The sequence below is a fragment of the Maylandia zebra genome, linkage group LG14, assembly GCF_041146795.1.
Source record: "Maylandia zebra isolate NMK-2024a linkage group LG14, Mzebra_GT3a, whole genome shotgun sequence".
Classification (NCBI taxonomy): domain Eukaryota; kingdom Metazoa; phylum Chordata; class Actinopteri; order Cichliformes; family Cichlidae; genus Maylandia; species Maylandia zebra.
This window is the reverse complement of record NC_135180.1, coordinates 22,234,920-22,259,896: the sequence shown is the minus strand read 5'-3', so window position 1 is coordinate 22,259,896 and position 24,977 is coordinate 22,234,920. Positions and strand designations below refer to the sequence as shown.

Sequence of the window (24,977 nt, the reverse complement as noted above, 5' to 3'; positions counted from 1 at the left end):
TGACTCTGAGGAGAAAACTGCTTTCATTCTCTCTGCTAAAACTTGGAAACACGCTTCACCCCTCTGGCCTCAATCCAATCATTGTTGTTGTTATTAGGAAATAGTTGTTTTCACTTTACTGGTTAATGTTGTAAGAATTGCTTGGGAGTTTCAGCCCTTACAGAGAACGCGTACAGTAGCAGCAGTAGTGTGATTCAGTGTTTCATTACCCCTTGAGGAACTGTTGGAAGTGTGTGTGTGTTTGTGTGTGCGTGCGTGCGCATTTAGGATGCATGGACTTGCACATGCCTTACGGCCAATGTAAACAAAGGCTAATGTAATTACGGAGTGGGCGTTGTAATAAACTGTAACTAAGATGATTGCGTAGCACACAATGATCAGGATAGTTAAGCAGTGATGTGTCATTGCGTTATGTGGCTGGTTGTAGCAGGACTGATTACTTTGTCATAATTGTGCCTTTAAACCGGGTTCAAAACCTGAATGTGAAGCTGCTGAAAAAGGACGAGAAATTAGACAAATTATGGTATAATCCCTTTTTTGTGAAGGTAGGTAGAGTGTTTGTGTGTGTGTGTGTGTGTGTATACATACATTTTTGTGTGAATGAAGGCCTCAAGTGTTTTTCCTCTTCTTATAATAGCGCTTCATAATTTTGACTGTCAAGCAGTGCCAGTCAGTACGTGTGATCCGCCATGTCAGCACACATCCATGTTGCATTACGTATGTCTCAGTGTCAGTCATGCCTTGATGTGTGTACCATCTAGGATACAGCACCCTGACATCACTACATTAAAGGGGGTCATTATATTTCCCCGACTGCCACCGAAAAGTGACGTTTTTACAAAGTGACAAGTTTACAGTTTGATAAATCTGATTTTTTGTGTTGTGCGTGGGGAGTCATGAGATGGAAGGATGGGAGGAAGAGCTGGGTTGTCTGTTGGAGGAGGAGGTGGAGGGAGGAAGCGCTGCCTGTCAGCGACGCCCCGGCCCTGTCGTCTAAATGATGCTCCCAGGCAGCGGATTCAGATCCCATCCCCATTAGCATTTAATTTCTCTCTAATCCTACACACAGTCTCTGCCGCTGCATGGTAACAAGGGCCGCTTTGCCACGGCAGCGCCAAAACACCTCTGAGAGCAATCTGCATCGCGCTTCGCCTTTTATAGCTCGTGCCCTGTCGTAGCCATCATTCTTGCTTGACAATTAAGACCCTCAAATCTAATAGCAGTGATATTGGAATTGCAGCAAGACCCTTTTGAGGCCATGTCATGGGAAAAAAAAAAAAAGAAAAGGGATGTGCTTCCCAATACAGCTGTCAAAGCACAAGGCCCTCGCCCGTTCATGCCCGCTAAATGTTTCTGATACACACACACACACACACACACACACACACACACACACACACACACACACACACACACACACACACAATAGGAAGGGGGAATATGTTGAGTCTTTGGCTGTGATCTTTGTAAAATGTGCTCTCCGTGCCCTCTTATCCAACTCTCCAAAGACTTGTTACAGCAGCTTTTGTTTTCTCTCCTACCCTCTCTCTCTTTCTTTGTCTCTAAATTTCTCTTCATCTTTTACTCATTGATTCTCCCTGGTGTGTCAGAGATGCTGCTTTCTGTTTTATTTCATTTCATTCTTTTTTTATTTTTTTTCTCCACTAGCAGCATTTTTATAGATGACGAGGCCTAGTAGCTTGGTGAAGTTGTCCCTTGGTGCTCTATGAGGACAGTTTACGGGAACATTCACTCTAATGGTTGCAGTTAAAGATTATCGTGGGTAAAATATTTTGTTGGCCTAAGGGACACAGCAGTTTTCGAGCTAAATTACATAGATGACATTTTGTAAGTGTGGCTGCCGTTGGTCCTGTCGCAAACTGTGCTTTGTCATGTGTCAGGCAGCAGGGTGCCAAAGTGAAAGGTGGATCATCTTTTTTTCTTTTTTCTTCTTTATAAAAAAAATTACATTTGGAAGCTTTTGTGTCAACAAGTGCTAAAAATGCCCTCAAGCACACTCAGTCTACCAGCTAATCTGTAGCTGGCCTTTACCAATAAACCATTTAAAATAACAAAATCCAACAATTAAAATATCATGTTGCTGTCTGATTTTTTTCATTTCAATATCTCTTTGTCTGTCACTCTTCTGCAGACTCCAGCAGAGCAGGCTAAGGTTCGAATGCATTTGGTCCTGCAGGCTGCGGGTAAGTGGATAATATTAATGTTTTTATTTTTGTCACAGCGTGGCTCAGAAATGTTGCGCCCTCATGTCGGGACTTTGTGGAAGTATGTAAAAATACTTTGCAGTGCTGCACATCTGTAGTCTGACAGTACAGTAATTTCTATGCAGAAGTGGGTATTTTCTGTCACTGTAACTCATCAGTCTAGGGATGTCAGTATAGGTCGGTCGGTCCACTGTCAGTCTCCCTTTTATTAATTGAAAGACAAATAACCCTTTGATAGTACTTAAGGTTAAACACTAAAGCAGTGGATTTACAAATTATTTACAGTAATGTGTTCAGAAAAACAACGCAACATTCTTTTTTGTTGCTGTTGTTATTTTTATTTTAAAGTGATTATTGATCATTTCTTGAGATTACCACTGACTCTTCCCTGTAGGAGTCCTAGAGACCAGTTAGCAACCATCTGGTAACCATCCGTCACCCAGTGAGGAAAAAAAATGTGTGTTCCCCAACTTGGTTGCTGGCAGTTGCTAGTTGAAAATGATTGTGAAGAGGTATATGTTCTTGAAAGCTAGATTGCACTGGTTGCAGATTGTCACATTCGACCATAGATTGCATGGAAGATGCAGACTTGTCTGCAAAGACTCGAAGTCAAGCATTTGCCTTCAAAATAAAAGTTTAACATGTCTTGACCGGAGCAGTGTGGCACAGTTGTAAGGCGAGTGTTCTCTGTTTCTGGTTTGTGTCACAGTTTTTGTAGTTTTTCAACTGCTCCACAAGTAGTTGGCAACAGTTTGCAGACAAGTTGTTGTCTTCCATGCAAACACTGGCACTTGTGGCAATCTGCTAGCGACAAAAACAATCACAAGAATGATTTGGGTGAAATAAAAACTTTTCATCTCATTTCACTCAGCAATAGGCAGCAGTAGCAGAATCCACCAACCACTACACAGTTTTCCCTCACAACTGGTGGTTGCTCAGTGATTGCTCGGTGGTTGCCAACTTGTCTCTCGGTTTGTGTGAGTGGGACCTGATGAAACCTGTGCACTGTAAAATTATTATTTGTGCCAATTCATTTAAATGAAATAGTGTGGCACCCTTTTTGATGTAGCTACATATTAAAGTCACAGCTGAGTGTTTTGATTGGTTAAATGTGCTACTTTCCCATGTTGGCCAAGTCGATTGCAGTGCCTTCAGTGGGTGAAATTCTAGTTACTGTAATAGTTGTGCTAGTACTTATAGGTAGCCACTGGGCGGCTTCACCAATGTTTAGCATTCTCAAAAATTGGAATTGGTCAAGAAAGTAGCTAACTATGTCTTTGCAATGCACTCATACGGTCTGTCCACCTTACTAACCCAGCAAATTAGCACTAGGTGATAGCGTCGGAGCCACCCTCACTTCCAAATTTGGCCATTTGCAGCTCCCAAAGAAAACTATAATTGACTAAAATGCCAAACTCAAGGCTTCGAGACAGTAGTCAAGAAACCAACAGGTGACCACTTTTACATGCAGTGATAAATATGTTAAATTAAAAAAATAAAAAGATTTTAAACACGTTTTCCAGCTGGACTGCTAAACCTTTTGGGATTAAGCCACAGTCTCTTGTCTCTCTCCACTGTGAACCTGAATGGGTTTCATGGTTGTTTTCCTCTGCACAGAGTCAAAGCAACCCTCCCCACATACATTACAACTACCTCTCACACACACAGACAAATACACACACACACACACACACTCTCCACTTTGAGTGCTTCTGGGCCCATATTCACTGCAGCTTAATTTCAAACACTCCTCCCAGTACATAAGTCATAGATGTCACCATGTACACGGTGTATATATTCCAGTGTGTATTCGAGGGGTAGAGTTGCGAGCCAGATGTGACAGGCAGAGATTGACTGTGGAGAAAGATGTCTTCATGTTTACAGTCATACACACACACACACACACACACACACACACACACACACACACACACACACACACACACACACACACACACACACACACAGCACTTCAGAACAGGGCTCTAATTTCACCACAGGAAATATATGAAAGAACGAAGCATCTATACATCATCTATAAAGCACCCGCCAGCCACATACTTAGCTCACTTAAGACTTGTTCACCCTCGCCGTAGGCCACAGAACAACACTGCCATCCCTTGATGTGATTTCACTCAGTTGAACTTTAACTTTCGGAGCCATATCTTACATACTCCATCATATGTTAAATTGGCATAGTTTACATGTGAGGATTGGTGATTTTTAACATTTATTTTGTTAAAGAATGGGAACTAGTTTAGAAATATTTGAGTTCTCTCTTTTTCTTATGCGTATTCTTGTATAGGCCCAGCTCGTTGCACTGCCACCTCAAGGCTAATGTTGTACTAATGGCGGTGAAGCATCATAAAATTGAGCATGTGGCTTTGAGTGCATTGGGTCACACTGGTGCAGACACAGGCTCAGGGCCAGACGCAGGACTAAAGGAGAGGGTTTAATGCGCTGGACATGTCTCTGCTTTTCCTCTCTTTCCTGGAGGCTTCCAGAAGAACAGTTTTATGGCTCAGTCAGAAACTGTCTCCACCATAGAGCCGAGCCTGGCCTGTATCAGGTCTTCGGGTGATCATGTCACTCATAAAGACCCATAATAAAATACAAATAGGCAAATGGTTTTAACTTGATGAAATGCTTTATATTTAATACTTTTATAATTGTTTTTATTTCAGATTTATTTTCAGCTTTTTGCCCTCAGTTTTAGTCAGTGTGCCCTTGGTAATTTCATCACATTTGTATAATTACAATTATTAGGGATGTTTTTTTTTTTTTTTTTTAGTTTTACTTCTAAAATCCTCTGAACTTGCAGCTGCTAAGTCTCTTGCTGCCAAATCTTCTTAATTCATCTGGCTCATATCTCTCCTTGCTCTCCCCATTTTTGCTTCTCTTCTCTCCGTCTATCTGTCCGCTCATTCTGCCTCACCACCGTCTTTGTTCCAGCGTTGTTAGCGGGTAGAGGGAGATAGGGATGGAAGGCGAGAAGGAAGCAGCAGATGTTGGGAGGTTGTGTGAATGTTAATGTCCTGACGTAGCCGTGGAGCTTAAGCTTCCTCCTCCTCCTTCTCTCCGTTCCTCTCTGAGCGCCCGCCAGGCTTTCTCTCTCGGGGTCTCCTGACATCCTTAAAGCCCGCGGCTCTCCTCTCCTCTCCTCATCTCTGCTCTCCTTCACCTCTTTTTCTCCATCCCCTCCCTCCCCTCCCTCCTTTTGTCCGTCTATGGACTCTCTCTAGTCAGTAGAGAGCAGATCATCCCATGGCTAAAGCGGCTCAGGCCTTTGTGTTGGGGGGCTCTGTGGACCTGTAATGAGCCCCCTCGGCTGGCCCGCTGGCCTGCTTAGCGCTCACTAGGGGCTTTGAGAGTGTGTGTGTGTGTGTGTGTGTGTGTGTGTGTGTGTGTGTGTGTGTGTGTGTGTGTGTGTGTGGAGCGGGATGAGGAGGGCAACACTGGCCCCCAATGAAAGAGCTGGATGGATATGTTTATGGGTCACTTCCTGCTTGGCCTACATATCAAACACGCACACACCTACACACACACTCACAGAGTACACCCCGTATTTCCATACCAAACTTGCTTATCATAATTTAATCAATAATAAGGTACTGATCAAAATTTCAATATTTATATATGTAATAATTCTTATGCACATAGAATTTATAGTAAATGTTGCATCATAGCAGGATGCAGACATTTTATTTATTACATTCTGAATGTGATTCATCGTTCCAAAATATATAAAGAGAAACCTTTTCTGTATCTTGTTTATGATATACGCCATTTAAAGCATTTTTTTTTCATTATTATTGTTATTATATATTATTATATAGTGCTTGCTTTTCCCTAGTGTGGATTATCAAAAAATGTATGAGACAGAAAACGGAAAAACTTTTTGGAAGGCTGTCATTTCTGGAAGTTCATCTGGATTTATTTGGGCAGTGTACAATTTACATAGAGGCCAAAGTAACACTGTGTGACACCCTCCATATGTTTGATTCATTTGGATTTCAGCACAACTTATTTCTCTCCCCTGATTCATAAGTACGTCTCTTGAGCGACATACTGAGTCGTCATAAATCACACATAAATAAGAAGTATAGGAGCCTTGTTGTTTTCAAAGCTGACAAACACAAAAGAAACCACTTTATTCGATCCATACATACCTCCATTCAGACACACAGCAACCATGACACCCTTACTATATCTAATACTCTTGTTCCTTTCAGCCACTTGCTTGGTTCTTGGCTCTTTTCATAGCAGTGTCCATTTCCACTCAAATGAACATAAGTACTGTGCTCAGCAGCGGGCCTCTCCTTATCCACATGTCAATAGGGAGTGTTTGCAGAACACCCACTTAGGACCTGAGGGCCAAGGGTCATCAAAACCTCCTTCTTCCCTCCATTTGAACCTTTGACAGCAGCAAAACAAACAATCCTTAAGATCTCATCAGAGGCTTGAACTTGGAAGGGCTTCACTGGTCTGAATTAACTTCTTCTGTCAGTTTAACACCTAGCTGAAAAACCGAGCATTGTTTCAGTTTTCAACTTAAGCTATGGAGTTATAATGAAAATATATAACTCCATAGCTTAAGTTATAATGAAAACACCTAACACTTAACATTAATAAGGAATAATAAGACATATGTATTTGAATGTCTGGCCAATGTACTTTTTGATTGTAAGCAGTGTTCGTGCACATGTGTCATATTGAAATACAAAAGGCTCAAATTTGCAGCTGTTTTGTATCGATGCCTCTTTTTTAAAAAATACAGCTTTGATTAGGAAAAAAAAGCTCCAACTTTCATCAGTAATAGTGCGTCAAGTAAACTTGACTGGACTGTTCATCACCAGTCGGGTCAAGTTTAAATGTAGTCCAGATTCTTCATACTAATTATTCTGAAACTTATTGCCTTTTTATGAAATTATGTTACATTCCAAGTCAAGTAGCATTATTTTTAACAAGGACAAATCTTGATTTATTGAGTCAGTAAGAGTAACTGATAAATTCACTGTTGATATCTGTTCATGTCAGTTGAAATTCCGTGTTTACGTTTGCTTTTAATGGCGTTCTGTAAAAACTAAAATGAAATTAAGAGGCGAGACGGAGAACAAGTCCTGTTGAAGTCTCAGAGACCAGTCGTTCAGCGTTACATGTTTAATTCAGTTTTAATAAATATCACTACCGCTGCTACCAGGGTACGAAGGTGCACATTTATTTATTTTTATCAGCTTGTCTGTTGAAGTGTCTCAGTCTCTTCTGTTTGGGTTTGCGTGTCTTTTACTGAAGACGCAAAGCGTTGCGTGATCAGCGAAGCTTAGCAGCATCATACGATAGGACTAATTCATCCAGAGTAAATACAGGGTATTAGGCTTCTTGGTCACAGCAGGGTTCCCAAAAACACACACACCCTTTTTCTTGAGCTTTCTCCTTCTTTCCTCCGTCTTCCTTGTGCGTCTAGGTCCTGCTGTCCCTCCCACCCCCTCCTGCCCACCCCCTTAGGCCCTGACAGATGTGTGCTGAACAGACCACATACATGGAGGGTGTCACCTTACCCCCTCTGGAACTAAAGGGCTAATGCGCCGCATTTAGGAGGCTGCCGCCCTTTGTTCTGATAGAATAAGAGGTGACGGGGACTGGGCGATGGAGGCGAGACCCAGTCCTTTTTTTTGTTTTTTTTTTTATTTTTTTTGTTGCCTCGCTCAAATACATACCTTTTCTTTATAAACTTGGTCTTTCTTCGTTTTTTATTATCTCTACTGTTATTGCCATCTACTTAGATTGAGCAATCTGCACGCGATTGCAGCACAGGATTTGTTAGGCGGCGAATTGTAGTTATCGCATTATCCATCTTCATCACCTTGCTGTCACTCCAGTTGTGGCAACACTCTTTGTATGACATGACTGAAATGATTGTCACAAACACAAGTGATGACCTTCATTTCAAAGGGGATTTTCTCTGTAAAAACACAAGGGAATTACCCTGTAATAACTCCTAACTACACGTTCCCCTTCGCTCGCATTCAGTCTAAATGTATGCCCGTTTACTATTACTAGGGTGCTCTGCAATCAGAATCAGGGAATCTCTTGGTTTAAAACATTATAAGCAATTATACATAATGGTTTGATTTAAAGACAACACTCTATGCTTTTTGTAATTTACTCTCTTGTTATAACAGTCATGTTTTGCTTTCCTAATTTAACAATAAAAGTTTGGTCAAAGAATAGCTTCTTAAGTGATATTTGCTCATGTTTTAAAAGCCTTACTATAACATTGTATTCGTTTAGTGGAATTACAGAGAGTGTAGTTTGATATACAGTTTGGTTTCCTGTTAGTGTGATCATAAAGCTAGAAAGGTAACAACATTGCTTCCAGCGTATTCAAATAAAGGAAACAATTACACAACTGCAGCAGAAATCTCCTTTGCATCTCTGCAGGAATGCATCTCCTGTTGTCCTCTGAGAGGATAATGGGACAAGAGTGTCCTGTAATTTAGTCTCCGTAACCATTGATCAGCTGGATTTATGTGCCATTACCTCACTGTTCCAGTCAACACTCGTAATTATGTCTCTGAGGCAGAGGGAGCGAGAGAGAGAGTGAGTATGGGGCCTGCACTTATACAAGACCCCGATACCTGAATAAGATTTTTAACAAACAGCCCCTAACACACACTGATAACCATGTGATCGGTGGAAGGGTTTGTCAAGCTCACTTTAAAAACTATACCATATAGTGAGCATCCACAAAACCCCCTCGAAAGAAGTGCACATTTTAAGGGTGTGTGTGAATTTTAAAAAGAACTGGATGTGCGTTCATCTATACTTACGAGTAATCTCTATTTTCAATAGGAAGTCTTTCAGGTCAGGCATCTGTCAGTCGTGGGGAGGGGGTATGATTGAGCAAATGACTGCACGGATACGAGGTTTATGTGCCAATTGATTTTTGGTTTGTTTTATGGGTATAATAAACGCAGGTCCAACTGCATCCTACGCTTTTTCATGTCCTGCTTTCTTGCTTTTCCTGCATTGCCATGGTACGGGAACAGTTTATCTGATTTAACATTAAAGCTACGGCAAAAATTCAACAGCAACACTGCAAAACGCGAATGCAGTCTTAACTTTGGCTAAATGATGAGTTCTCTCCACCTTTAAAGAATAAGCATTTAAGGATTTTGAGAAGAATTTGGTCCTCGTGACTGCTCCTCTACAATAAGTTTATCAACTTCTATCAACCGCACTTATTTTAACAGGAAGCTCTTCATCAATCGGTCCAGAGCTTTGTGTAACATTTTCATCTTATTCATTGTTTTTATTGCGCTTTAATTATTATATTTTTTTAAATTAAAAGGTATACATACACTGTATTAATCGTTTATTTAAGTAAAATGTATCTGGAGCTTTTTTGATTATCAGTGCAGTCTTTAAACAGGAATCTACGCTGGTTTTTTGAGTCATTTCTTTGTCAGTTTGCACCCCTTGCTAACTGTGGACATTTTTCACAAGTTGTCAATATTTTGTTGTCAAACATTTAATCAAACAATATTTTCAACAAACCCGTCATGCAAATAACTGGTAGGTGCAGCGGTAACTAAAAATAATTGGCTACAGAGGAGATTAACTGACGAATGGATCAGCAGATAGTCACTTGTCAATTATTTTGATAACTCTGTTTATTGACGTGAAACACATGCTGGTTAAAGCTTTCAAAACATGGAGATTTGCTGCGTTTTTCTATCTTAACATCATTATATATTCAATATTTTTCGGTTTGAGGAGGGTGTGGGTTGGACAAAACATTTGAGGTTTTCTTCTTTTACTTTCTGGAATTGTACTGACTAAATAATTACTTCATTAGTTGAGAAAATATTAGGTTATTTGGATGCTGGGGTCCACAATCGCCTTTATTTATTGTCACTTATTTTAGCCTTACTTATCCTTCTCTGTGATACTGAGGGTTCAGGTTGTCGATACTACTTGTCAAATTAATGTACAGCTTTCCTTGCCCTGCCTTAGGGAGTAGTATATACTGTACCAGACAGAGCCACTTAGAGGAAGTTCTCTGATTCTTTGTGTGTGTGTGTGTGTGTGTGAGAGAGAGAGAAAGAGAGTAAGAGATTGAGGAAAGCTTTGTTTTTCTTCTGTGGGCAGATTTCAAACAGCATCTGGTGAGCTCTTGAAAAAGATCGTTATGAGTGTGTTCAAATCCAAACTGAATCATTATTGCACCCTCCTTCCTCCTCCTTTACTTTTTCTCCCCTCCTTGTTGTTGGTGTTTGGAGACACATGGTGATATCTTTCCCTCCTCCCTCCCGCTCTAACTCTCTCTTTCTCTCCTCTCAACATGTAGGCATTTCCATAACAGAAAAGGAATATTTTTAATTTGCTGTTTTCCATAATTTTGCAACATATGGTTTAAACGATTTTGATGCAAATGTATGTGCTAATTATTTGCAGACGAGCCTTAAACAGGCCAGCCATTGAAGTGAAATGAAAGCAAATTTGCAATCACCTTAAATTTTGCTAACCATTTACTGTTAAGTAAACTTTGCTAAGTAATTTAATTACCTTGGACCACTGGCAGGCATTCAGGGCTTTTTTTGGAAGATGGTGGAGAAGGGAGGCTGAATGCAAAGAATGCAGAGCGTGAGAGAAAGATTAGAAGGAAAGAGTAAAGACCGTGTGTAGCAGCAGTACTGCAATTCTCACCATGTGAAAGGTATTGCTGCAAAAGATTTTGTGTCTAGGGCATTTTTTTTTTCTTCTTGCAAGGGAAGACGGTGGAGAGGTGAATCTTTTAGCAGGTCGTACTGTGATATCATTTGGTTTTTAGGATCACCCCATCTCCTCACTTTGTGTTTGTAAATATTTCTGCAGGCGTTTAATAGATGTAGCTGTCCAATTGGCCCTGGATTAGACATAAATAGATTGCAGCAAAGTGTTGACCTGTGCATTCCTGCTTTCGTGATTTGGAATAATTTCCACCCTGTGACACACTATTCTTCATGTTAAGGCCGGGGCCATACAATTATGCCAGAAATGCAATCGTGTTTTGGCTGTTCCAGTAGCCGTGGTTGTTAATCATGATTGTTGGTCTCAGTGAATTTATGCAGAGTGGGATAGTGCTACTTCGGCAACGTGGCTCTACATGCGTGCTGGGTTTTTGAAAAGTACTTTACCTGCAAACCCCCTCCCCCTCTGCTATGAACTGAAGAGAAACAAACTCTGTGATGTCATTAATAACATCACCATGTTACTAAGCATTTGCCATTTGATGAATCATGTATATATATATATATATATATATATATATATATATATATATATATATATATATATATATATATAGTCAGATTTTAACACTCTCCAATTTTCACATGGAAATATTCAACCGCTTTTTTTTCTAGTCGTCATTCCAACTTTGGAATGAGCGTAATTGTTTAAATGAAGATCGGCTGTGTTGAAATTTCATGCAGGTTATTTGTGTGATCTGAATCGGCAACAAAACTGTCCAGTTGGACCGACGTGTAGCCTGTCTGTAGCCTCGGCCGGTCTCGTATCACAGGCCAGAAAAGGTTCATAGGTGAGGTGTGTTTGAAATTAAAAAACGCTCATAGGCCCGAATGTGTGTTTGTGATGTTTCGCTGCCTTCTGCCCAGTGCAAGCTGCAGCCCAACTGTGACCGTGAATACAAATAAGCAGATACAGAAAATGGCTGAATGAATGTTCGGATGGGAGGCTGAAACAACCTTGGATTCTGCACACATCCAGCTGCATTCTTTTGATAGCCGTTTTGGTAATTGAATAGATAAGGTGTATTATTTTTCCTCTGGCCTGTAATGGTATTTATCCATGTAGATTGTTTTGGTTAAATGTCCCGTTTTGGAGATACTTTAATGTTTGTATCGTCATCAAAAGTAGATTCGAAACCAGGCTGATATGATTTGTCAGTGAAAAGAAAATGGCTGAAACAGCTTACAGCATTGATTGATTGATTGATTGATTGAATCTTTATTTTGAACATGTTGAAAAAGTATAAAAAAAAAAAATAGAATTAAAAGAGACAAATGAACAAAGCAAACAAAAGGAAAACGAGCAACCACAACTCCAAATAACGTCCATGTTCAAAAAGGAGCAGGAAGAAGCATAAGCTTATTTAATCCCACCCCTTTTCCACTATCTAGTATCAATAGACTACAGAAATACCTCCTTGTAATTACATTATATGTTATGTGTAATTTTTTTTTTTTTTTTTTTTTTAATATATACACATATATGTTTCTATCTATCCATACCTACGTATATACACACATACGCACATATACACATTTTCAATAACCCCATTAACACCTGAAGGATACACAACCTACAATTTTATATATATATATATATATATATATATACATACATACATACATACATACATACATACATACATACATACATATACACATACCAACAAACCCGTGCATGCGCACACACATGAAAATATTAGACAAGAACACCCTATCAAATCTCTACCTTTTCCCTGTACCCTGTAAAAACCATATCCTTAAACCGCTTTTTAAACTGCGCCATGCTTGGACATTGCTTCATATCTTTACTTAGTCTGTTCCACAGCTTCACTCCACACACAGAGATGCAAAAACTTTTTAATGTTGTACGGATACGAGGATGTTTTAAATTTAATTCCCCCCTCAAATTGTATCCCCGTTCCCTTTTAGAAAACATTTTTAGAATATTGTCAGGAAGCAGGTTATTTATTGCTTTATATATAATTTGTGCTGTGAGAAAATGAACCAGATCTGTGAATTTTAGAATTTTTGATTTTAAGAATAGTGGATTTGTATGATCTCTGTAACCAGTTTTATGGATTATCCTTATGGCCCTTTTTTGTAATATAAAGATTGATGATAGCGAACATTTGTAAGTATTGCCCCAAACCTCTGCACAGTAATTCAAATACGGTGCAATCAGGGAACAATAGAGAATGTGGAGTGATTTGTGGTCCAGAATGTGTTTTACTTTACTCAAGATTGAGACACTTCTTGAAATTTTGTTATGTATATGATTTATATGAGACTTCCAGTTTAATTTATCATCTATAATCACACCAAGAAACTTATGTTCAAGTACTCTTTCAATTTCCACACCATCTACATGAATCTGCACTTGTGCATTTCTAAGGGAATTCCCAAATAAGATAATTTTAGTTTTACTTAGATTTAGCGATAGTTTGTTCCTGTTAAACCATTTTTTAATTTTGCACATTTCTGAAGTAATTGTATCCAGCAGCTCCTTTAGATTCCCCCCAGAACAAAAAATATTTGTGTCATCTGCAAATAATACTAATTTTAATATATCAGATGCCTTACAAATATCATTTATATAAATAATAAATAATTTTGGACCCAGTACAGAGCCTTGTGGAACACCACAAGCAATGTCCAAGCATGATGAGGAATGGACACCCAGCTTCACAAATTGTTTCCGGTCACTTAAATAATTTTTCACCCATTGCAGTACAACCCCCCTAATCCCATACCGTTCCAGTTTATTAATTAATATGTCATGATTGATTGTGTCGAATGCTTTCTTGAGATCCAGAAATACTCCAGCTGCATACTGTTTCTGATCTATAGCATTCGTAATCTCCTCAATTGATTCGATTAATGCCAGAGATGTTGATCTTTTTGATCTGAATCCATATTGACTGTCAGAGAGTAATTTATATTTATCTAAGAATTTGTCTAATCGTTTATTAAACAGGTTTTCTAGGATTTTGGAGAATTGTGGTAGTAAAGAAACAGGCCTGTAATTTGTGAAGTGGCGTCTATCCCCGGTTTTATACAGCGGCACAACTTTAGCTATTTTCATTTTGTTTGGCACTTTTCCCGTCTGAAATGATAAGTTGCAAATATATGTTAGAGGTCCTACAATTCCTTCAATGACCTTCTTGACGATTTTCATGTCAATATCATTACAATCAGTAGATGTTTTATATTTACACATGTGTACAATGTCAATTATTTCTTTTTCCTCCACTGATGTGAGGAACATTGAGTTAGGGTTCCTATCAATCAGGTTTTCACTACATTCTACTGATGGCAGTGACTCAGGAATTTGTTCTGCCAGTTTTGGTCCAATATTTAGCATGGTTTTATGTTTAACAGTGTCATGATTAGTGGAAGGAAATATTGCTGAATTAGATTAAGAGAAGGCAGACATGTCTACAGTGGCTGTTTCCAAGACTGGGTAACAGTGCATTCGATAACTAGCACAGGTCAAAGGAACAAGCGTCAAGGGTTGTTTGATGTCACTTAAATCTAATCTAAACTGTAAGTTGGGCTCCAGTCACACATTGCTAGAGACTTGTTAGTTGTTGGCAAGTGCAGACAACTCTGTCTCCCATGATGGAAGCAAGTTTTTATTGCAACAACCTCAAGCAGATGCTCAAGGACTGGTTTAGAAATGCATATTTTCCCACAGCAACTGGCGGTTGCCAGGAGTTTGCCGACTGGTCTCTAGACATTTGTGACTGAGATCTTAGGAGAAGAAAGACATTTATTCAGGAGCTGTCTCAATATGGATGAATACATATACAGGCTAGAGGAACTAAGGTGGCTCAAGAGTTGGGTGTTCGCCTTGTAATCGGAAGGTTGCCGGTTCAAGCCCCGGCTCGGACAGTCTCGGTAGTTGTGTCCTTGGGCAAGACACTTCACCTACCGCCTACTGGTGATGTCAGTCTGCCCCAGGGCAGCTGTGGCTACAACTGTAGCTTGTCTTCACCAGTGTATGAATGTGAGAGTGAATGAATAGTGGTATTGTAAAGCGCTTTGAGGGGTCCCGAAAAGGGCTATATAAATGCAATCCATTATTATTTATCAGTGGCAAAAACTCCAGAGCTTGTTAAGCTCAAATTTAGCATCTCTTCATGCCAGCATGTAGAGCCTCAGCTGTTGTGCTACAGTCCTGCATGACTGAGTCACAGGAAATGACAAATGTAAATCCAAGCAAATGCTAGTCAAGCTTTGTGTAAATGTAACCGAATCTGCCTACCAGCGCCTCCAAAGCTCACAAACAAACAAATTATATCTCATTTAATATGTAAAAGTGTAAAAACAAGTTGTGTTTTCATGGCTGCAGGCAAGAAACTGAGTATCTACTGTACTCCCCAGAATGTGCCTCTGCTCTGTGAGAGGTTTACAAATCACGCAAGTGCATAATTATGATATTGTTGAAACGAGTGCAGCATTATACAATTACACATGGCTAACTTTACAGCTATATTTAAAGGAGGTGTCGGGTGTTGTTATGGCTAACAGTGAGTGGTTTGGAGAAAAACACCGCGTGCGGTTCTGTAGCTTTTCGCAAGCCGGCATCAACAAGCCGCAGACATGCTGGTTGAGCTTCTTGAAGCTTTACATGATCAAGAAAAATATCCAACTTTGCTGTTAGTTTTTTCATCTTTATCAGCTTGTGTAGGGGGGTTGTTTGGGGGTACGTGTACACTCGAGTTTATGCTAAACTAGTGTTTGTGTGTGTATCGATAAATGCATGTGTCTGTGTGTCACTTTCTGGGGTTGAGCTGCTTCTGTAACAAGCTCACCCACCGATTTCAATTAGAAGCAGTAACAGAGGATTTGCTGTATATAACGCTGTCCTTTGTTATCATATGCAACCAACAGCCAAAGTTTTTTTTATTTTTCCCTTTTCTTTTTCTCTCATCAATATGTCCTCCTCTGGTAATAAATTTGAAACAGCTTCTCTCCTTTCACACCGGCGAAGCTTCACAGACACACACACACACACAGGAAGGCGAGGCTGGGATGGAATTGAAGTAATAAAAACCCCTTTGTTTTAGTTTGTATTGGACCATTCATCATCACTTTATTTAATACGAGGCTGTAATTGTGCCATCCCCAACCATCACTAATGGCTGTGTTCGTCTGTGTTTGCTTTGTTGATGGAAATGAATGAAATTAGGATAAACAACCGCAGAGTCGCGTGTAATCAAGCCCTGATTAATGTACCAGCGTTTCAGCGCTGTTTCTCATTCCACAACACCTGATATCTTTCCCATAAACAAATTGTGTTTGTCTAAATGAAGAAATTAAATGACGCATTTGATGAGTTTATGATTGACCCGGTCCGGCTCGTGGCTCATTACTCTCTGTCTTTGAGGCCAAGAGGTATGTAACTAATGCTCTGTCACTTCCCACACAAGGATTTATCACCATTACTGATTAATGGCAGCCAAACAGCATTTTAATAATTTTATGATTGTAGTTTCTGGCAGTCGCAGAGAAAGATCTCGAGAGAGAGGGAGGGGGGGGGATAGAAAGGAAGATAGAGGGATTTGGGAGGGAGGAAAATAAGGAGTGGGGATGGAGTGTTTAGAGGAAGAGGGTCCAAAGCAGCAGAACGTGTTCATCCCCAGATTCAATGTTTTATGCAGTCGCGGGCCAAGCAGACAGAGGCATGATTATGCGCCGCACGAACATCCCCGTGAATCTTTTTCTTGTTCTTGAAAAGTATTTTCTGCATGTTTAATGAATTTCTCCCCCCTCATTATTACATTTACTTTTTTCCTCTGGAAAGCAACAAATTGGCAACAAATCGGTGTAAAACTCCTCAACAGTGAGCAACGGCTTCCCCCAGGGGACCAAAATGTGGAGGTGTATCAAGGAAAGGGGCTGATTTTACAGATCAGGAAAAGGTAGGGGGTTTAATGGCCAGCAGAGGGAGATTATGATGTAGCTCGTGGATTAATGGCCGAGGTCCTGCGGGACACACCGATAAAAAAAAACTTGTCGCGATATAATCGACTTTGAAGATTGTCATTGGTATTTATGTTTACATCCCGACTCAGGACCAATTAAATTATGTCAAGCTTAATGCCTACAGTTAGCTGCTGTCTGTTATTCACTTTCATTTGCTGCTCCTGTTAAATGACCCAGCTTCAGATTTTATTCTATAAAACACAAAATCTAGCTAAATCTGTTAAAATGTTGTTTACTGCATGAAAATAACTGAACATTATTTTTGTCTGTTTATCTTTTTTCTTGTAGTTTCTTCTTTCATTTTTTCTAAACTTAAAATAATTTCAAATAAATTGCAATTTTTTTGCATTGCTTTTAATTTAGGAGGAAAACATCATTACAGGCAGTGGTGAATGTTTACTGTAAGAGCGGTTATGTTTGTGTATTTTATTTGTTTAATTTTAGATACATTTTATATTAAATCATTCTAAAAGCAAATTGTTAACGCCTGAGCACTCTTGCCATACTGCAACAACTACTGTGATGATGTACTGGACATACATATGACTAAGAAAACGAATACATGCAGATTAAAGTATTCTTGGTTTCTTTTGATTTTGCAAAACTTTAATACCTGTGAGATTTTTATTTTTTTTTGCATAATCTCCTTTTCGTGTGCATTCATCTCATATATACTCATGCAAATTGAATATCAATTTGAATTAGTAGAAAATAATGATGCAAGAAGAATCTGCTTCAGAAACATTGAATAGCCACGTTTCCGAATACTTTTATACTTTTGTATTTGGGTATTGCGTTTGAAAGTCTGTTACTTTTTCTTAGGATTGGCTTTGCTGCTCTCAAATGACCACGTATTGGCTGTGGCAGACTTGCAGCATGCTAGCTTTACCTGGCACTGTTTGTGCTGGAGCTCGCCTGTGTTTAGTCCTCCACCCAGATCTTTTTAACAGCTGTCGTTGGCTGGCTTTGCATGTTTTTCCTGATTTTACTTGCACACTTTGTCAGTTTGAGGCCTGATCTTTATTAGCATGTCGTTCTTCTCTTCTTGTTGTTTCATGGTGTTGTAGGTGCTTTACTGCCCCCTTCTTTCAACAGTAGCACTGCAGCAAGGGAAACTATTTTATAAATAACTTAATGATGTAAAATGGGAAATTCAAGACGATCACTGTTTCTCATACAATTCTTCTACTACTGACATAAAACCATCTCAAATCAAAGGTCAGCCTTGGTACTTTTTTCAGATTGTGTGTTCAAATCTAACCACAGGAGCTGAAGGGCAAATAAAGTGTGTAACCTTTGTATGTGTTGCCTGAACTTGAAAAAGATCTGATTAGCAGGAATCTAGTCACATGCTTGAAATGTGACTTTACTGTGTAAAGTATAGTGGTGCAGTCATAAGTTGGGAATCTTACATTGTGTAGCTTACTGTACTTTTCCATGGAGTTTCCACCAACAGAGATTTTCAAATTGCTCAGATGCTTAAGTGTACACTTAACCGTTTTCTCCCTGCCATTCAGCTGAATGTTATTAGCCAAAGGTCGCTGCATGTACTACCTGCTTATTTCTTCTGCTGATTTCAGATTTGTAGCTAAATGGGCAGCAACATCTTTTTAACACCCTGACTTTCTAAGTGTTAGCTACGTATTTTGACTTCATTTTGTAAGATTGATGCATCAGCATGTGCGCATGTGTTTATTCTCACGAGGCTGAGGAGTTAAATAGCACATGCCAATGTTCATACTGTACCGACTGGAGTGGTTTTGAACATCATGTGTTTTATTCCTGCCACACCAGCAACCTTCCAAAGTGAATGTTAGTTTGAATTAGATTAGTGTGGGTCATTTTTCCTCCTAACTCAGAGACACAGGAATAAATGCAGCATGGCTGATAAACATTTAGACACCTGTCGTCTCCAATCTCACGTTCCAGGCCTCAGGAACAGATGGAAGTCATGAGTTGTTTTAAACTTCTAATGGAGACCTAATTGTGTACAGATTGTGCTGCTACAACAATCCCAACTGACACACACACACTCACCTTATTAGTTCTCTCTCCTGTATCCTTTTACATGCTTCTGTCTCGCTCCTCTGTTGTCGTGTCACCCACATCTATATATAGAGGGTTTTTTTTTTGTTTTTCCTGTCTTTCTTCCTCTGACGCTCTTTTTTTAGCTACTCATCATATTTCAGCTACAGCTGCTCCTCAGGTTTTCCCTTACTGTCCCCTCATGCCACCGCCTTGTAGTCATTTGCAATCCACACGCAGACATAACAACTTGAACAGCTCTCCACTGTGTGGCCGATGACAGAGACATCCACCCACACTCGTTCAAAAAGGCATTACCGCCACACTATTTACAGTGGGCCTCGCACACCCATACACGCACTCATCTAAACTGCTCACTTGTCCAAGCAGCCACACCCAGCGCTCCTTCTTATGCTCATCCTACCCAAGTCTAGTGGGTCCAGTAGAAGGAGTGAAGAGAAATAAACAGTTAATTAATCCTCAATTGGCTCAATCTTGCATATTTAAGTCTAATTAGTAAACCAGGCACTAAGGGGCCCCTGGGTGCCCCTATCCTCTCAAGCAAGGCCCAGTGTACCAGAACAGAACTCCAGCCTTGTGTTTAAGGAGAAATAAATATCAGAAAGTGCATTACTGCTCTTTCATCTCCTCGTGCTCAGAAGAGGGAATTGCTGTGGGAGAATTAATGTTCATTTAATTTCCCTTCTTTCTTCCCCTCATATATTTGCATTCTTCAGGTATTTCTTGTCTCTCTCTCTGTTTCTCTTGCTCTCTTTCCCCCTCGCACTTTCATATACACACAGAGAACAGGGCCTTGTTTCATAGCTACTACATCTGCAGGACACATGTTGAGTGTATGAATATTTGTGTGAGTGTCAGCGTGCCATGAATTAGAGTGTGTTAGCTTAAAAGAAAGATGTCTGGGCCTGTATCTGCTGATGGTGAAAGTATATTTTTCTGATGTGCTGAACATTATCCCTTGTTACCAAAGGCTAATCTGTCTCCCTCAGTTTGATTCATGTCCTTTTAGAGCCAGTGGACAAAAGCCGAAGCCAATCCGAGCCGCAGAGCTCCAGAGCAGAGATTGATGCGATCAGCTCTGTTCATACTCAAAGGAAAGCAATCTTGAGCTGCAGCTTTATGGACATGTTTTAGCTATCTAGACGCCACATTCAAAATCCCCAAATGGCCCAGGGGTTTAAGCGACAGTCGCATAGCTGAGAGGTCACGACGGCCAAGGATGCTTTGGTCTCAGCACCTACACCGCTAATGTTTCTAAATCGACAAACGACTCAACAGGTTAAAGTTTAGGACTTAGTTTGTTCCACTGAGTTATTTGTTTAATGCAGCATTTTGTATTCCTTGTACCATTATTCGGCATTTGTCATCATATACAGTTCAGTAACACTCAGGACATTTAGATGGTTACATTTCATAGTTAAACTTGAGTCCTCAATTTGAAGGAGTAAATGGGCAAAAACAGCCCGTGAATTTTAAAGGATGCAACATGGTTCAGTGTGACATATAAAGGGTTACTTAGAGTCCAAATCTCTGCTCTGGTTGTTGTGTCTAATGGGGGGTTATAGTGATGTCTTCGCTACTTTGTAGTCCAGTAACCGATTGCTGCAGTAATGCATAAATTTCACATCAAAGTGCTGATGTACAGTTTTCATTTGGAAAGGATTTGATTCAGGGAGGTAAAAATTTTTGCTTCAGTAAGAAATCCTTGTTCTGCTAATGCAGATTTCTTTATCTGTTTTTATGTTTTTTCTCACTGTTGAACTAAGCGAGGTTCAACTAAAGAACAGAAATACTTCTCACTCCCTGAATCAACATTTAATCACCAGTTTCAACCAAAACTGGAGACTGCACACTTCATGAAGGCATGATTTACTGTTTGATAGTGTTTTGTGTGCGGCAGTGCTAGTTTTGGCTGGCTTTGACCAGTGAACCGGCGACTGGCTACTGTATAATACAAATTATCTGCCAAATACTTAAACATAGAGGCATGAATGATCACTCTTTTGATCAACAAGTAAGGCTTTTCCACTAACTACTCAAAATATTCAACCACAGGTGGTCAGATACTCATACTTATTATGTTGATTCATTCTTACTTCAAGCTATTTACTAAAAAGTGCAATCCTCAAATAGTGCTCATAGGTGTGATTACTTTCACGGGTTTACAAATTTTGTGCTGTTTTTAAATGTGCATTCAGTTCATTTTAATATTAAGTACAAAAAAATAAAACATGCCTATTTTAGGCATAAAATATTGGCGTAATTAGCAGTAAATTGTGAATTGCAAAATGTAGCAAATTAGGTTTCCTCTCCTTGTATTTTAACCGTAATACATATGTAACAGGGTCAGTTGTCAGAGTTCCCACCTTGTACACGCAATCTTGTCATTGCACGCTCTTTGTTAATACAGACAGTATATTTTTTTTAATGCTTTAAAGCCCAGTTTGCGCTGGTGCAACTCCTTAGTAAATCTGTCTCTAAAGCTTGATATAGACTTCTGCTGGAAATCTACATCCTAACTTAAAACGGAGCCAGAAACCCCTCTTAACTTTACAGCGCAACTTTCCACACCATTCCATCATTGTGGGCGGAGTTAACCTAACGTGTAATTACGTTTCTTGGGAGGTGCAGGTCAGGTTATGGCGTAGGGTGAAAAGGAGGTTCTCCTCGAATCACAAATTATGAAGTAGATTCCCTACAAAAGCATAAATCGAGTACAAGTGTTTTGGGGTGTTTCGCACTAGTTGAATATGCAGTTTTTTCCCTGGATAGAAAGATTTTTGGTGCCCCTTTCAAAAAGCTTTCATCCACCCTCATAACCTCCCTCCTTGAATGTTGTTATGAAAATAATTTGGCTTTTTATTCAAGGAAACATTCTACACATTATTGTTTATCAAGTAGCCTGATGTCTAATAAGGGGATAGTCTTATTTGCATTTACTGTACATACCAATCATACTCGGTGCTTTGTATAGTTCCCCTCCAAATGTCGATTCTGAGCCAAGCAAAGCCTCTGTTTGGCTTGAAAGTCCTGCAGATGTGGGTTAACCTCACTAGCGTCACCTATTTTTGTAATCTGCTTTGCTAATACTGTAAACCTCTGATTTCCTGTGTCTCTAAAGGAGACCTAAACACACACCTAATCCGTGTGTAAGAAAGAGAGAGAGGTTTGTATACAATCTTTATATCTGAGATCGTTTGTGCTGCATTGGTGAATTAAATGTGTAATCTTGTTTCTAACAGCAGCAAACCTTTAAGTCGCCTTTCTGCGTTAAAAAACCTGCCAGGGTTTTACACACCCAGGTGTAACCTTTGACCTTGAGTTGATGGAGGTTATGGACTTCAACAAGCTTATGGGAGTCTTGATTACTCCTTCTGGAACCAGTTTACTAATAGTGAGAAACAGATGAGTTGTGAAAGACTGATGGACACACAGTAGCAAGAGGGAGGGATCCTCACTTTTGACAAAATGTGCAGTATGTTTGACTTGTGGTAGAGATGCGGAGGAAAGTATCTCTCTCTGTGTGTGTGTGTGTGTGTGTGTGTGTGTGTGTGTGTGTGTGTGTGTGTGTGTGTGTGTGTGTGTGTGTGTGTGTGTGTGTGTGTGTGTGTGTGTGTGTGTGTGTGTTTTGGGGGTTGTCTCCATCTCAGGGCTAATCGGTGGGATCAGCCACCTTGAATGGGGTAGTTGTTATTCTGAATTGGCCAAGATATGTGGTTATATGATAGAGCGTGAGGGATTAAATCCCTCTACTGGCATTGTTGGGCCTTCTATACAAGTTGGCTTTTCTCCTGTCATACACACCAACACACACACACACAACGGTATGAGAGTAGGGATGAGCACTGATGATAAATGTATAATCCCCGCACACACACACACACATACGCCATTAAACCCAGTGGATTACAGTTTGGGGAATTACAGTAGGGATTTCTGTTGTTTCTCTTTCTGTCTTGCTCTTTCCTCTCCTCCTCTGCTTTCACTGCCCTCGCTTGTCAACAGCCCCACTTGGCCCAGACTGCCAATCCAAAGCTTTGATGAGCCAGTGTCAGCTATTTGTTTGGCCAAGCACAAATGAATCTCTGAATAGCAAGAGTGTGAGAGAGAAAGCTGAAGTAGAGGGAGAATGGCCATCCTGGCGTGTGATAATATTGAGAAATAATCTGCCACCTTCTTACTCCTCTTTCTTTCCGTTGTGTATCTCATAGGTCTCTCATTTTCTGGCTCTCTCTTCATTCTTAACTCTCTCTGCCTTTATCTCTTAAACACAGACTGTGCCAGTGTGGGCTTGCAGCTGATTACCGGTGTAATCACTTACATTTTAGATGATCTGATAGGAGAAAAGGCCTCCAAATCATCTTAACACCCTCTGAATCCCCTGAACTCCATCTCCTGAAGACGGTGGCCAACGACTACTTTATTTTTGTCCTCAATATTTTCTTTTTTAAACAGTAGGCCTGAAAATTCTCTCAGAAAAGCCCAGTTAAAACAATGACTGGATAAGCCCATTCTGCCAATATCCAGTGCTTATTTCTGCGTAATGTAAGCCCTGGATTTGCCAGTGTAAGTAGATTGGGGCACAATGTAAGTACAAGTGGAGTTGATGTAGCTAACTTTGTACTAAGTGGCTGCTTGCTGTGTTTCCGTGTGAGCTCCTCTGTGTCATTATTGAGTTTTCAGAGATTTTTGCTGTAACTTCCTGCAGCTGCTGGAACCACTGAGGTGGTTTTGGGGTTACCTTTGGAGAGGTAGTACTGACTGAGCCAAATGTTCTTATCAGTGGATGTTTATGCACATGATTTTGAATCTGAACAAGGTTTAAGGGGTATAATGTTTTAACTGCTGACCATGAAAACACCACTCATAAATCGCATTGTCATAGTAAATACAGTATTAGAACAAGTGCAAAGTTTCCCACGTGAAATCTAATTATAAAAGCATTATTTGTCGCACACTAATTGCTATAAACAGATATCCAAAACGTAAGTATTAAGAACAATTTCAAGGTTTTCTAGTCTCCACATTGATTTCAAGTTCTACTGATCAATCAAGTCTGAGCTGGCTTTCCTCTCTTGGCACCCTAGCATAAGCTTTCTCTAAATCCATAATGATACAGTGCCAATACCATCCCAATACTTTTTCATCAATACTCTTAAAACAAACATCACATCTGTAGTGCTCTTTCTTAGCATGAAGCCCTATTGCTGCTCGCTGATCATCACCTCTCTTCCTAGCGTAGCTTCAACAATTCATTTTCCGTATTTTCATGGTATGGTTCATCTTCTCAACACACTATCTTCACTTGTTAATACATTTCCATCTCTATCCTTTATTTAAACTAACCTGCTGCACATCCTTTCCAGCTCTCTGCCTGTCTGTCTTTTTTTCTCACACAGTAACTCACTGAGCCTTTTCCATCTCTCTCTTTGCTATATGTCGCACCTCCTGTCTACTTCTTCATCTCCCTAACTATCCCACTTTTTCTTTGCTAACCTCTTCCTTGGAATACTTTCCTGTACTCCCTCATTCCACCACCTTGCCTCCTCATCGTCTTTCCTGTGTCCTCCCAGTCCCAATCCCAGATAAATGAGAGGATTGTATCAGGAAGGGTATCTGGCTTAAAATCTATGCCAAATCAAACATGCAGATCCATCTACTGTGGCGAACCCCTTGGGCAGTAAGGGACAAGCCTTAGGTAACATATAATCCCACAGGTGAGTCACAGATTTTTTTATTGACACATCATTTTAGGTGCAGAAATTGTATTCAGGGGCTCTGTTTTCATGTCTTACATATTTGGAAGTGTACATGTTGGTTAAATATTTTTCAGGGTGTTTATTTCAAAATTGGTCTGACTGATTTCAGAACTAATCAGATCAATATTTATCCATTTATGTTGGTTCTTTGACAATAGAGCTCC

At 39.9% G+C, this 24,977-nt stretch overlaps 1 protein-coding gene across 3 annotated transcripts in view; it reads left to right on the top strand.

Moving 5' to 3' along the window:
- Positions 1 to 24,977, top strand: part of rsrc1 (arginine/serine-rich coiled-coil 1) — a 124,372-nt gene that overhangs the window by 55,229 nt on the left and 44,166 nt on the right. For all 3 annotated transcript variants that reach the window (XM_076873204.1, XM_004543713.3, XM_004543714.5), the window contains exon 6: positions 2,153 to 2,204. In XM_076873204.1, coding sequence (XP_076729319.1) covers positions 2,153 to 2,204 — 52 coding nt within the window. The remainder of the gene's footprint in view (positions 1 to 2,152; positions 2,205 to 24,977) is intronic.